General features: G+C 39.6%; 1 protein-coding gene across 3 annotated transcripts in view; it reads right to left on the bottom strand.

Annotated features, from left to right (window-relative positions):
- LOC128735973 (uncharacterized) overlaps positions 1-14,366 on the bottom strand; it is a 33,808-nt gene that overhangs the window by 5,937 nt on the left and 13,505 nt on the right. Inside the window, exons 3-5 of one of the 3 annotated variants that reach the window (XM_053830458.1) lie at positions 7,404-7,934; positions 6,167-6,388; positions 5,442-5,666 (exon numbers count right to left, since the gene is read on the bottom strand). In XM_053830458.1, the coding sequence (XP_053686433.1) occupies positions 5,442-5,666; positions 6,167-6,388; positions 7,404-7,934 (978 nt within the window). The remainder of the gene's footprint in view (positions 1-5,441; positions 5,667-6,166; positions 6,389-7,403; positions 7,935-14,366) is intronic. The other 2 variants (XM_053830457.1, XM_053830456.1) reach the window with 2 other exon arrangements.

The following is a 14,366-nucleotide window of genomic DNA, read 5'->3' as shown; positions in this document are numbered from 1 at the left end:
TAAGCCGAATATTGCAACATTCATTCACTTCGAGTGTTTCGTTAAAGTTCAAGATCGTGGCATTTTTACTTGACAATACTGTTCTATGCATTCGTTGTTCTCAGACGGGCTCAAGTTCCAACTGCAACGGAATGAAGATCGCATCAAGAGAACGACCCGGCATGCAGCCACATCTTTTCCCATTCAATTCCATCGTTTTTGATAGATGACCTTTCGTCTCGTTATTAATTTGGATGCTTAAACGCATTCCTGTGAATGTCTGTGATAGCAATCGGTTCGCTAACAAATTGTTACCAATAATGGACAGAGGTAATTGAACCCCCACCCCGGCAACAACCGCAGTTTTGTTCACAATTTTAGATTACTGGTTTGCTTCTGTCAGAAAGAACATAGTTAAGTGACTTCTATCGGGCTCGATTACCAGTTCAAAGGTGAATTCAAAGCCAGACGAAATAGACAAAGGTAGTCGCCAACGATTGTGCCTGGCGTCGCATTTATATGCTTGACTTCCTCTGAAACAAACAAGTGATAGCGCAGCATAATTCTCGTTTCCCGTTTTCTCGAAGATATTTTCAAATGAATTCTTATTTTCTCATGTTTCAGTTGTTCTCGTGTCGCCGCAATCAGTCAAACAAGAAGATACGCAGATGGGACGCAGATAATATCTTCTTTACCTTCGGGCAGACTTCCCGAGACCAACGTATGCTGCTACAGGTATGTCAATGTACGTAACAGTTTTATGAGTACTGTTTTATGATTATTTATGGCCAATAATCAGAAAAACGCGATGATTTTTTCCTTTGTATCACATCGATTTTTTGTAGCTAAGTAAGAAACTGTTCTGTTTCCTACTTATTTCTCTCGACAAACGGGAAAACCGATTGCCGATAATAATTAATAGCTTGGCTCTTTTTTGTGTCACGCAAAAGCGTTTAGTTAGAAGTTTGCATAACAATGCGTGATTAATTCGTAACATTTCGCAACTCACTCCATTGCATTGACCGGTAGCAATTAACGTCGGATTGCGGTCAATTAGTTACAGGTTATTGGGTTGACGTACGCCTCAGAAAGCGCCAATTAATGAGTATCAAAGATATTGCAAGCCCCAATTCCAGCCATTATTGTTTCGGCAGTCGCAGGCCTGCTGCTGTGTGCGGTAACACGGTCGAGTAGAAAGAACGGAAGGGGGCGCTATATGCTGTAGACGAACCGTTTGATTCGTTAAGGAATCTACTGCACAGCCTTCGTCGCAATTCGAGTGGCATTGAAGGAGCGTAACTAATCCGCCTTCTGCACTCCTTCCTACGTGCAGAGGACGGCTGCAAAGAAGCCGCTGCCAGCGTCGATTCTTGGAAACCACAATCAAAGCAATCCCGAAAAGTGAGAGAGCGTGTAAATATAACAACGTAAATTATCACCTTTGTGAAGAAAGCGGATCGGAGTAGGCATGACCGGTCCAGCATCGGGCAGTCGATATGTATGTATTAAATGGATCCTTGTTCGTCCTTTTTTCTCGCCTCCGATTTCTGACCCTCGATAACTTCTGCATACTTCCCTACAGCATTAATAGATGGAGCGGGACCGCCGTACAGTGCGAGAATCAAGCAGGCCTCTTATGTCACTTTTCCTTGTGCCGTCGTTCGGCTTTTCCCACTTGAGCTCATCTTTGTTTGTTTTGACCAATGGACAAACCTGCAGCTTATTGCTGCAGCAGCAGTACGAAAGTACACTATTCAAAGTTGTCCTACGCGGACAGTGCAATCGGTAGGATTTAGGACAATCATGCCATCACGCACGAAGTTGAATCCTATTTGGACAGCTTAGATCACAATCGACGCTTCTGATCCGATGTTCTTGACATAATCCTAACATTAACCTGCTGCCCGTGTGAGGCGCCGGTATGCTTTAGGCGCTTCGTTTATTTCACCGCTCTCGTACACGCATATGTTCTCTCGTCCTGCAGTAGAACAGTAGAATATTCCGTCAAGAATGACTTGTCGAATGAAAGAAAAATTATGATGGATCACTTTTATAGCTTTTGCCTCGAAGAGAAATCTGCGATTCCATCGTTTGAAATGCTTCCCCGCTTTTGTGCTTTTACATCAATATTTTACAACTCATTTTGCTGCAGGTACTACACATACTTGTCCTATATTCCGGAATGTATGAATAAAGCTTTATTAATCGATCACTTTCTGCTGCAAAGTACCAGGTCATATGTTCTTTTAGGCGTTTGCCTCGACAGAGCCGTCGTCGTGAAAGCCATTTGAAGGTAATGTAAATCTAGCAATTTTTAGTGCTTCTAAAACGTATACGGCCAATAGTAATGCTAATCACATTTTAAATGTTACTGTGATACTTACTTCCAAAGCAAAAATATAATTTTCTCATTTCATATTTACATAACGGACGTAACTACTAGCATCTAGCACTATAGTAAATATAAAATATGGGGCGCTATTAAAATTGAAAAAAATTAAAAGTACACTGTTACTGTTTTGATTAAAAATCTGTCAATTTGATGATAATATCATATTGTCAACCGTATGATCGCTCTTTATCGCATTTGTTTTATGGCTTTTGGCATCTTTACGTCGTCCTTTTGCCTTTTTTCAGCAATTAATAGTTATTTTCTATCGGCTTTTGCAGCGTTTTCAGTTGCTTTTAATCCTTTCCTCGTCATCCTTTTATCGTCATTTGAAGCCTTTTGTTAGTATTTCTCGTCGCTATTTTGCCATCTTGTTGGCCTCTCTTTATCGCCTTTTCTGCATTTTTTTTATAATTTCTTTATCATTTTTCTGTCTTTTTTGACATTTTTGTCGCTAATTCTCCTTGTCCTCACTTTTTCATCATTTGTAATCGACGTAATCACCTCTTCTTCGTCTTTTTGTCGTCTATTTGCTGTCTTTTCATCATTTTATTGTTGTCTTTTCGACGCCTTTTTACTATCTTTTGTACACTATTGCATTTTCTTCGTATCCATAGGCTTTTTGTCTCCTTTCAGTCGTATTTTTATCGTATTGTCATGATCATTTTGTCATTTTTGCATTGTATTTTCGTCGCTTTTTTCGACGGACTTTTTTGCTTTTACCTTTTTTTACGTTTTTGCTGTCTTCTTTGTTACTGTTTTGGGATGTTTTCATCATCATATTGTCGTCTTTTCTCCGTTTTTGTCAACTTTTCATCGTCTATTTGTCTTCTCATCGCCTTTTTGTCATTTTTTGTCGTCCTATTTGTTGTCTAGACAACAAAACTGTTGTCGTCTTTCTGTCATATAATCCCTATTTTTCCGTTATCTTTTCTTGTACGTTTTTTCGCCTTTTTGGCCGCCATCTTATTGTCGTTTTCGTCGTGTCTTTCGTTTTTTTGCCACAGTTTGGGCGTTTTTTCGTTGTCTCTTCGTTGTATTCTTTCTTTTGTATTTTAGTAATTTTTTCATCGTCTTTTTATTGTTTACTGAAAGCTGAAATGTACAGTAGTTCATAATTGAAAGGTTGTATTCTAGACACAACCGCGTAGCTGGCGTAGAACTACATTAGGCGGGTTTTTGCGAATAAACCGAACCTTGAATTGAATTGCGAACCTTGAATATTAAAGAAAACCTTTTACACCATATTGATCTATGTGTGGCAAAAACTAGCGTTAAGTGAATAATAGTGCTAAATAATTGTATCGTATTTTTGGTATGTATTTTGTATTTTGTGCTGCCAAAAATAAATATTTTTACCAGTGCCAAAATCGGAGTACAGCCTGAACTCGGTAATTTGATCACGACTACACTCCAGCTACTGCGCTGATTGGGCCGTCTGACAGCTGTTAGAAATTTCTAAACGCAAATAGAATTTTGACACTCAAGTTGGCCCAACTAACGAACACTCAATTAACCAACCGTCCAAATAACGAACCCTCAATTAGCGAATCATTGCTGTATTTTAGAATAGAAATCTCCGTCACGCACCCAGCTATTAACAAAATTCTAGGAAAAAATTAAATCTTCAAAATAATATGTTATAGGCATTAATAAGAACCATTTCTTGATCTGACTTCACCAAAATTCTAATAATACTATATTTAGCGTACGTTTCTGAACATATTCACTCTTTTCTGCTCTCTCGTTTCGCAACCGTCAAGACAATAAAGGCTGAATGTAACGCCAAGGCTTCGCTTTGCTTATATTGTCAATGATTAAATTTGAAAGTTAGCTGATAATTTAAAAATATGAAGATTTTTTGTTTTATTACTTAAGTTTTAAACGTCTGCTAGTGTGCAGAATAATTTTATAACTTTTAACTTTTGAGTTTTGTAAACAAATCCGAACAACCAGAAAAATTTCAAATAAATAATATTTTTCTGTTTTTTTTATTTTTCTGGTCATGTTTTGTTTGCAAAGCTTAAAAGATAAAACACTTCTTTTAACCTCTACCAACAAAACAGAACGTTTGTTCGAATAGTTAATATAGTTTCCGAACAAAAGGAACATGAAGTTTGGCATAAAAGATTTCACAGAATCGGCATATTTTTACATCTACACACTTCGAAAAAATCTTGTAACTTTACATTTTCTGACATGCACATAAATGAAACATCGCAAATCATATAAAATTACGGTTTATTTCACTTAAACGCTTATATATTACGTTTGACTTGATGAAAAAATATATCTTTAAAAACGGTTTAGGTTATTGACGTTTTATTTAATGGAAAAATGCATCGGATTTCAGTTTACGTCGAATGTGAGATTCATTTTTGCATTTTGTGTAGTTTGTTCTATGAGTTACTGGAATGCTTAAGTGTACGAATATTTTCATCCACTTGTCCGGATTTGAATCGATAATTACCAAACAAGCAAAAAAGTATATAGAGCCGAAATGTCCCTACCAGTTCTTTTGCCTTGATATTCAACGATATAATGCTAAAAACATCATCATCGTGGATTCCGAACTGTGCCACCCAAAAGATTGAAATCTTAGCTCACTTCATATTTCCGGCTGATTTCCTATTTTATCTTTCCCAAACCATCATCAGGCCACATTTTTTCCTCGCTGTTTAGCAACCTGTTGGCTATGCATCAGAACAGCAACCTATCATTTAAATTTCTTTCATAATTATACAGTCCAGACTAAAAGCTTCGTTCATCAACTTAGTTCCAAATCCAGTTGCAGATTCCAAACTTTACACAATGTGAGAGAGAGGCACACATTAAATAACTCAAATCAATAAGCGTCATTCGCGGCATCCACTATAAGACCTCAATGCCGCAAGTCTAAACGATATCGATCGATCGACTTATTGATAATTAATAGCCCTTCACTCTCAATTCAGAAGCCGAGCAGCGCGAAGGATTTGATTGATGGATTGTGAACGAAAAAGAACCGAAAAATCGAAATCAAATGCTAAACCGTTATAAACTGATGGCTGGCACAAATCAAATCAAGTGTTACCTCTCATCGCAGCTGCAGTGCATCAGCGTGTTCACGCGCCAGTTGAACATCCCGTACTTGGTTTCGAAGCCCAGGATCCAAAACGGGCAGGACAGATCGTGCTGGCGGCAGCAACGATCCGCCTTCGACAATCCGCCCATTTCGACGTAGTTGCGCGCGCTCCAGCCCTTGCCGCACCACTTGGTTCCCGGCACTCGAAGCATGCTGGACAGATCCCGACGCTGCCTGGGGATTCCGATCGGTCAAAATCGGTAGGTTAGAATGATAAGTGCGTTTTTTTTTGTTTTGTTTTTCATCACTTCTCACGAGTATGCATTTGTTATGAGACAAACAAGCAAAGGACTTACATGAAATACAACACACTACTGGGAAGGACTACTGGAACAGGTAGGTACACGTGAAAGAATAAGCCATGTTGAAACAACACACTAACAACGCAGCACAATCACTTTTGCTCTTGTCAGCTTTTTAGATAGGTTCCATATAAATCTTTTTGTGAATTTGAATTCACCTCAATCACTTTCTCCTAAGCGCGTAGCACCATTTCACACGCAGCGTTTCTTACCTTTAATCCGGTCGATTGCTTTTACATGGAAGCACCGAAGTCCTTGGAAGACCTTCTAACCGGAAATAGCCGTCAACTAGCCTTGGTTCTTTAAAACACTTTTTAATGTTTCGTATCCCCCTTCCCTCTCTTTTCTAACCCTCAGAAAACTCAAACTAACCTTTGATCACAGCTGCAGTGACTGATCGTATACGGACGGTAATTGAACAGTTCCCACTTGGTAGCCATGCCGGGAATATTTAATTTACAGTAGTCGTGCTGACGGCAGCACATGTCCGCTCGGGATGCGCCTCCTAGCTGGTGATACCGTTCGGCGGAGTGACCCTTCCCACACCACTTGGTGTTGGGCGAAAGGAACCAATCGGCAATGGCGCGCTTGTGCCTGGTGTGCGTCGATCAACGGTGTGATCGAAAGGAAGAAAACAAAACAGTCGAAGAAACATAAAATAAATGATAAGAAACTAAATTCGAAAAAGGAGTTGAAAAATAATTATAAAACACAAAACCAGGAAGGAATTCGTCGTCTGAATACATGATAGAGTGTAGAAAGGGTGATGCAAGGGTCGATATTATTACCTAAAGACTTCTAATAGAACTTGATCGAAACAGAAACTACTTTTTTATGTTCTAGGAGGCACCTTGGGGGATAGTTCGTACCGTTCCTAGACCTCTAGGAAAGGTAGTTTTCGAGACAATCTTACTGCATGGAGGGAAGCAATCTGATGTGTCAGTTTGATGGATGATAAGCAATTCATACGAAGATATGATAACAGGCAAAACGAATAGCAGCATTGAAACCGAGCGTGCAGTGGAATGCCGCAAACTAGTTTCACCGATCATCGAAAATAGCCAGCCGAGAATGTGGGAAACCACATACAATGCAACAGCAACTTTTCGATATGTCACGTAGCGTTGTGATGCAACATCGGGCTTTGACCAGACGGTCGCCACTGTGTCACGCCACTCGACTTCTGCGCAAAACGCGCGAAAGAAAGATACATATTTACGAAATCGTCCGTTCATTGCATGTGGTTATGTGGAGCCACCCGACCGGCTATGTGCGGACGCCCCACCTAACTTCCGCGAGCAGAGGTTAGAGACTTCATCATTGTTCTCCGACCGGATATGTTGCTACATGATGATGACCAACTGCGGCGGTGATTGCAAGGTTATGATAGGCGACGAAACTGCAAGAGTTTCAGCAAGGTTTGAGAAAAGGTGCTGAAGAGCGTGCGTGCGTGCATTTTCAGAGAGGGTAGTGTGCATGTGCAATGGTGCTTTGAGGGAAGTGCATTTTATGATTGTGTCTCAACACGGCTTGTTAGTTTGTACAGGAATTGCAAACGTGTCAGTTACAAAAGACAGAACAGATATCTTAACTAAAGCTTAAGTAGTACCTTTGCAGGGATTCTGTGGCGACTTTTTGCTCCTGCGAATCACTGCTTTGTAACCCATGCGCTAGGTCACGCATCTGTAGATGCCGCTGATCGCACTGGTGTTTCAGCTTGTGGTAATTCATCTGCTTCAGCAAATCCTTTGGTATGTCAGTTTCACTTTTCACCGGAATGTAGGTTAGGTTTCTCATTCCGAAAGCATCGCCAACTGCTACCGGCGACATGTTATCATTGTCCGAAAATTCTCGAATGTTGTACTGGAGATCTTCCATTTCGGACGTGATGATGCCATTCTCGAGAAACTCTCGAAAATCGTGATCCGACACCAGAGAGCGTCTGCTGTCGGAAAGTGTCGAAGGTGAGCTGAAGTTGCGAGCACGAGCTTGCTCAATTTCGTTGTAGAAACGAGTCCGGAAATCCTTGATAAGTTTCTTCTGTCGTATGTACTCGCAATCCATCAGCTGCCCGTCGCTGGTGTAGATCATCTGAATGAAGCTCCGACCGTCCGACATTTGCCACAGGCTGAGTGTTTTGCTGCGTAACAGAAAAAGAAAAGAGAATAAAGTTCATTTAATTTTTTTGGTCGACACTGGCATTATCATATTTGCAAACAAACAAAAACACTAAGCGCGTGGTGCGAGTGTGGCGATTAGCAGGATTATCAATTTTTGCAGAGCAGTCAAAAATAAGGTCAGAAATAATTCCAACCTGGACGATTACTGTTTTGCTTTTTAATAATAGAATCACTGGCTTAGGTGACCTGTTTGTGCCGCCTTTGATAAAGTTAATCACAATTAAACGAAAAATAAATAAACATGGGGAAATTTGATTCTTGAATGTTTGAATACCCCGTGAATCACTTTCTTGAGGGAAGATTACGTCTTACGGAGAGATAGCATCTTCCAAAAAATTTAAAAATACGAACGTTATGGCAAGTGATTAGGTTTTGAGCGCTAATAACTTGATTTCCTGATTACTTGATAACGTGATTTCGTGATCGATTTACAATGCCTCAATCTAAAGGACGTATCGACACCAATAGTGAAAACTATTATTTTGAAAGAGTGCGCCATTAGAAAATTGCTATAACATTTAGCAATTTTCTAATGGCGCACTTATTTTTATCATTTTCAGTACGTTTTCGACATGTTTGACTAGCACAGACATCAGTTTGATTTCTTCTGAAATTTCAAGAATTGTATTTTGTAAAAATCATCTGTACAATAAAACGAAACAAATAGAAGGAGAGTGAATTTGGAATGCAATTTTGGCAAATACTATATAGTAGTTCGCCTACCGAAAATATGGTAAAATGCTTTACCATTTCAATCCTTCTAGTTTTTGATTTGTTTCAACAAGTTATCGGGCACTCTTTTGTATCTAGAATAGGACATTCCAAATTGTACGGTACCGAAAAACAGCCAGTTTCAGGTCAAAACAGAGCACAAACTTACCATCATAATTGAATGTTGCAAGCAGTCTGAATTATTTGTCACTGGATACAACAGTTTCGCAGCTATTATCTGTCGTAAATTTAATTAGGTAGGGGAACTGTGGGTAAGACGAACAGGTTAAGAAGAACATCTTGTATAATACAGAGAACTTATGATTTATAAAACCTAAATACAGTTTACTTTAGTTCAATATATTGTTTTCAAAAGCAACTAGTGAAATATTTAAAAAAAACTGTTTTTCAATGTGTATTTTGAGTATTACATATGGTCAATAAAAAGTGAACTTTTTAGTGCTGCGGGTGAAACGGACAATGTTTGGGGGTAAGATGGACAGGTATTGCAAATCGCCCCAACTGAGAGCATATAACTATTTTTGACCATTAACACATTGAGTACGTAAAATAGGGTGGAGTAGCTATTTCATAGCTGGTCGCTGCTAATTTGGTTAAAGTCCACGTTTGTAGGTTAAACTTCATTATATGTATGAGATATTACTAAGAAGCAAAATCAACAATTTTATTATAATATATTGAATTACCTATTATTTCAATGCAGACGTTACTTGAAAAGGTATTAAATCGAAATACTTAATGTTAAGGGTAACATTTTAGAATTAAACCACTCGAAAAGCTTATTTTCGATGACATAAAAGTTACATCCGCACGCAGAATCACTTCCAATTTTTAGTTTTTCTGTACGTTATCAAAATTTGAAAGTCCTAATTAATGATGGGAACGTTCAGACACCATGAGATAGCAAGAAGATTGGATGCCCATCAAAACATTTACGAATTTTAATGCCTAACTGGTAGAATCAACCACCTGTCCGTCTTACTCACGTTGTTCGTCTTACCCACAGTTCCCCTATGTTGACACATCTTTACGAGAGAGCAGAACTGCTATCATCAAACAATTTTTTTTATGGACAACTATAAAACATAATATGTGTATGATTGCATCACAGAAAAGCAGCTTACAACGAATAAGGATATTATTTTCTTATTTTAACGCTTCATGCTCGTTAAATTAATAGTACAGTCATCTAGTTAATTTTATGGTCCATCATTTAAATCGACATCACTGCATAAACAAACAATTCAATTTGGATGGAAATATATACCAGTCATGGTTAGCGTTAAACTAACAAAAACATTCAATTATTTTCTTGAAAAATTGCTTTAAAATAAGTTTTTTAATTGTGGCAAGTTTATTTGGTGCGCTACTAAGTTTCCACCGTTTGTCAAAAGATGACTCTAGTGGTGCAAGATGCTGTAAACGCTTTATAGAGGATTCATATAGATGATATAGGTAGATATAGGTAAACGCTAGATGATAGTCGCCTATTAGATAGTTTTTGATAATAAATATATCCTCTTTGTTTTTTCTCAGCTTATTTCTTTATTAGTTTGCTATCTAGTTCTCTTATTAGCGTTGGTGCTGTAAGTATCCGATACCAGGGGGCTTTTTGTGTGAGCTGGTAGAGCTCCTCAAAGTTGACGGAGGTACTGCTATGAGTGAAACAACGTGCGGTTCCGTCTCAATAAATTCGTAATAAATAGGTTCCGTTTCAACAAAGACGGTGATTACGATGTTGATAACCGTGTACGGGAAGGAAGGCCAAAAAACTTCGGGAACGCTGTATTGTAGGCTGCTCCAATTCCAATGGAAGCAAAAGTAAGAAAAGCTTGTTTCAGCATTATAAGTTACCCGTCATGCTATTTCCAAGCGTTTACACCCGTTGGCAATGATCCAAAAGCAAGGAACTTGGGTTCCTCCTGAACTCCAGGAACTTAGGTTCCCTTTACCCTCTCAAGGGATGTTGAGCGTCGTTTGCGTTTGTGAACAACTGCTCCAGCGGCAAAGAAGGATCGTTTTCTTCATTGCATCGTGAATAATAATGAAAAATGGATTTTGCAACCCAAAAAACAGAAAGTCATGGAAACCGTCAAATCATGCTTCTACGTTGTCGGAAGTTCTACTGTGTATTTGGTGGGCCCAAATACGAGCAGAGGCACGAAAAAAGGGTACTACGGCATGATAACGCTCAGCCTCACGTTACCAAATCCGCTAAATCCTATCTAGAATGGCTCAAATGGGAAGTCTTACACCACCCGCCATATTCCGCAGATATTGCGCCGTCTGATTATTACTTGCTCCGTTGTATGGCACATGGCTTAGCTGTTCGCAACTAAGTTATTTCTTTCTAATACTGTCTAAAATGCTCCGATCGGTAAAAGTACATTAAAAACAATGCATAAAATTGACATCCAAAAATTGTTAAAACGCATATAACGCACGAGGATTTACGCGTATTAGAAATTTTAGAATTACCTACAACTTGCTGTAGTCAACTTGTTGTAGTCAACATGCTTATTTGACTGAATTAGACAGGTGTTCATCGCTCGTCTTTAAAACAAGAAAAATGACACCAGGTTTTTTCCTTTTCTTTTTTTTTTAACCACTCCAATCAAGAACCAGTCGCCCAACAATCAACTCGCCAGCTTAAATTCAACGTTACCATAAATCGGCGAATTTAAATTAAGTTTCGTTAATTTTCTGTTCCTCTTCGCCATCGTCAGCATGTTTGGGAAAACATAAACGAAAACGTTAAACAACTGTGAGCAGAGCACTGTGACACGATGTCAATTGCATACGAGCAAATAAATTCAAACCAAAGGCGCTGCTGCTGCTGCTGCTGGCTGGTTGACGAGCTATCATAAATTAGTTTGACAAATTTCGAACGGGTCGCTACCATTCAGAAGTGACAGATACTCGAGAGGATAGCGCGTTAATTGGAGATTAGCTTAATTCTTGTGACACGTGGTTTTGACTTGAAGTTTGCGATTTTCACACACTGTTATGTACTTAAGAGCAGGATTAGCGATTGTGGAATTACCGAAATGACCACGTAAAAGTCGTCGGTTGAAGAACCAGCTGCACATGTGGCTTATTTATGGCCATATACTACGGCTAGTGTGGAATATTCCGCTGTGAGCTATTAAACGGTAGTTAAAGTTGTGAATGGCATGCCTGGTGGATTTTCACAATGGGACTAACGTGGGATAATTTTCCTCCGTCACAGGGGGCCTTTAATTTACGCTCAAAATCTGCTCGAATCTAATTAAGTTTGATCGATATTAACTCCTGAGTTAAACATAAAAATTTAACACTTTTTACAGTTCAGTGTTTAGTTCTATAATTAAATGCCTTGCATATACGCACAACAGGACTTGAGAGTTGAGAGCGGGCGGGGTGGAGTGGGTTTGCCCGTCCGGTTGCCATTGAGTTAAGCCTGAAGCAACCAGTTAGTGGGGCGGACGGCATGCGGCGATGTGGCGGCCGTCATGCTCGGGCAGCTTTTATTTTTTGCCTTCCTTTTGAGTTCATTTTCGGCACATCGTACGATATTCGGTGACGTCATGGATAACCCGAGCTGCGTCTGCCATTTCTCACGAAAAGTTTCGCCAACGGTTCGACTGAGTACGATCGCTTTTGCCATGCCACCAACAGCGATCTGGTCTGGTTGGTTGGCCGGCTGGCTGACTGGCAGTCGAAGTCGACGATCGTACGATGTTGGAATTCTCTCCCAAGTTTCTTCTAGTTTTTTTTCGGTTAATTTTAATCTTAGCATTTTTATTCCTCTATTTGCAGTCAACGGTTGCGAGTTTTTTTTTGGGGGAAAGGTTTTGAATTCGTTCAATAAATAAGTTTAGTGAATGAAGACGTATTCAAGCGCCTGGTCACTTTGGATTTATTCAGAACTAGCTGATCCTTTGTCTCTTGTACAATAACAGTAACAAAAATTCTCATGATGCAGGAAACTAAACCCTTTTTCTTCTTTTTAATTACTCTAATGCGTATGTCAGCTCCGCTTCCCCTCCCTGTTGCCCAGCAGCCATTTGTATTTTGAACTTCCCCCTTGTCAATGGCCGCCCTATCACCTCCTTTTCAGAAACCACCCGCTCTTGTCATCCAACCATCTGTACACTTGCCATCGGCCCATATGTAAAAGAAATGCACCCCTCTACCCATTTGGACCTTTCGCCCGTCTTGCAAGAGATCTCGCCTCTGTTATCAACCCTCCTGCGCTGATTCTTTTATGTCAAAAAACATACGAACCAAGTTTGGTGAAGAACCGTTCAGGCGTTTCGGAGTTATGGCGAAACATACGTTCCTATTCACGTTCCTTCTGCGCCCCATCCCACCCACTCCCCTTTTGTTTAGCATTTCCGTCATAACTCTGATCTAACGATATCGTTAAATTTTAACTAGTAACTTATAACATAACAACCAGGCGTTTCCTTTTTCATTGGAACTGATGGAGGCGCATTGTTCTGTGCAGTTGTAAAGCAAGAGGTGTAACTAAAGACATGTTTTCTGTCACTTCAGTGGCATCTTATGAAATGGAGAAAGCAGCTAGGAAAAAGCGTCCAACACAGCTCTAGCCTTCCCAAGCCCCTACCTAGCGCCTGCACGTGGCCATACCTGGAAATACTTCAATTTGTATAATTGAGTAGCCAAGCTAGGAGGTATGGGGTCGTGCGGTTTTCAGTTCCTAACCTTACAAATGCAGTTTTAGGCAACCATTAGACCACACGACTTGATTTTCAAGTATTATATAATTTAAACTAATATTTTTGGTAAACTAATCTATTTTCAGAGAGCGAAATAAGGCGCTATATCCTTGGCCAATTGCAACCTGGCTTCTGGTCTAAATGCCGTTAGTTCATCCCTGAGGGTCCGGAGTATCACTTAACCTTTATTAGGAAAGATACTCCCAACGACTGTAAATAAATCATTATCTATGTATATGGGAAGCGTTTGGTGCGGGAGGTCCACGTTTTCTTCCTTCCCCTTGGTTTCAAGGAGTTCAATGGAATTAGGTATTTTTCCGGTTCCATTTGATTCCTTGGAATTCTCTCTGCGGTATATGCTGCGCAGTTGGCCTGGCCGTTGACAAGAAAAATGATTGATTTAAATAATCGTCATTTTCCAGGATGCCTTCAAGAGTTGACTGCATTAGTGTGAGATTAGATAGAGATTAGATACGTAAGAAAACATAAGCAGCAATCCTAGCTTAAATTGACGCGGAACTCTAAAAAACGCATTTTCATACGGTGTGTTATCGAAGTATTGTCAAATCATTTGACATGGTATGCGACCAGAAAGGCATACATTCGCTGCTAGGTGCATTAGATCCAGTTGTTAGTTTGCTGACTAATTTTTAGGACGATATGCTATGCGCTTAGTAAAGCAATTTTGATATAATCGTGCGAAGCTGGAACGATGTTGCACAACCAATTGGATTTGATCGGTTTCCAGTATCAAATCACTGGCTTTTGCAAATTCAGCCTAGCACAATTGTTGCTTACTGTTCGAAACGGAAGAGATTCAAGGTAGTTTAGTGGCACTTTTACGGTATGAATTCGTGTTTTTTTTGACAACCTACCTTGCAGTTTATTTTTTGCGAGTTAGCGCCGAATCAAATTCAAGTTCCTTTTCGCTACAAAGCG

The sequence above is a fragment of the Sabethes cyaneus genome, chromosome 2 (assembly GCF_943734655.1).
Source record: "Sabethes cyaneus chromosome 2, idSabCyanKW18_F2, whole genome shotgun sequence".
Classification (NCBI taxonomy): Eukaryota; Metazoa; Arthropoda; class Insecta; order Diptera; family Culicidae; genus Sabethes; species Sabethes cyaneus.
The sequence above is the reverse complement of the archived record's forward strand: the minus strand, read 5'-3'. Positions and strand labels throughout refer to the sequence as shown.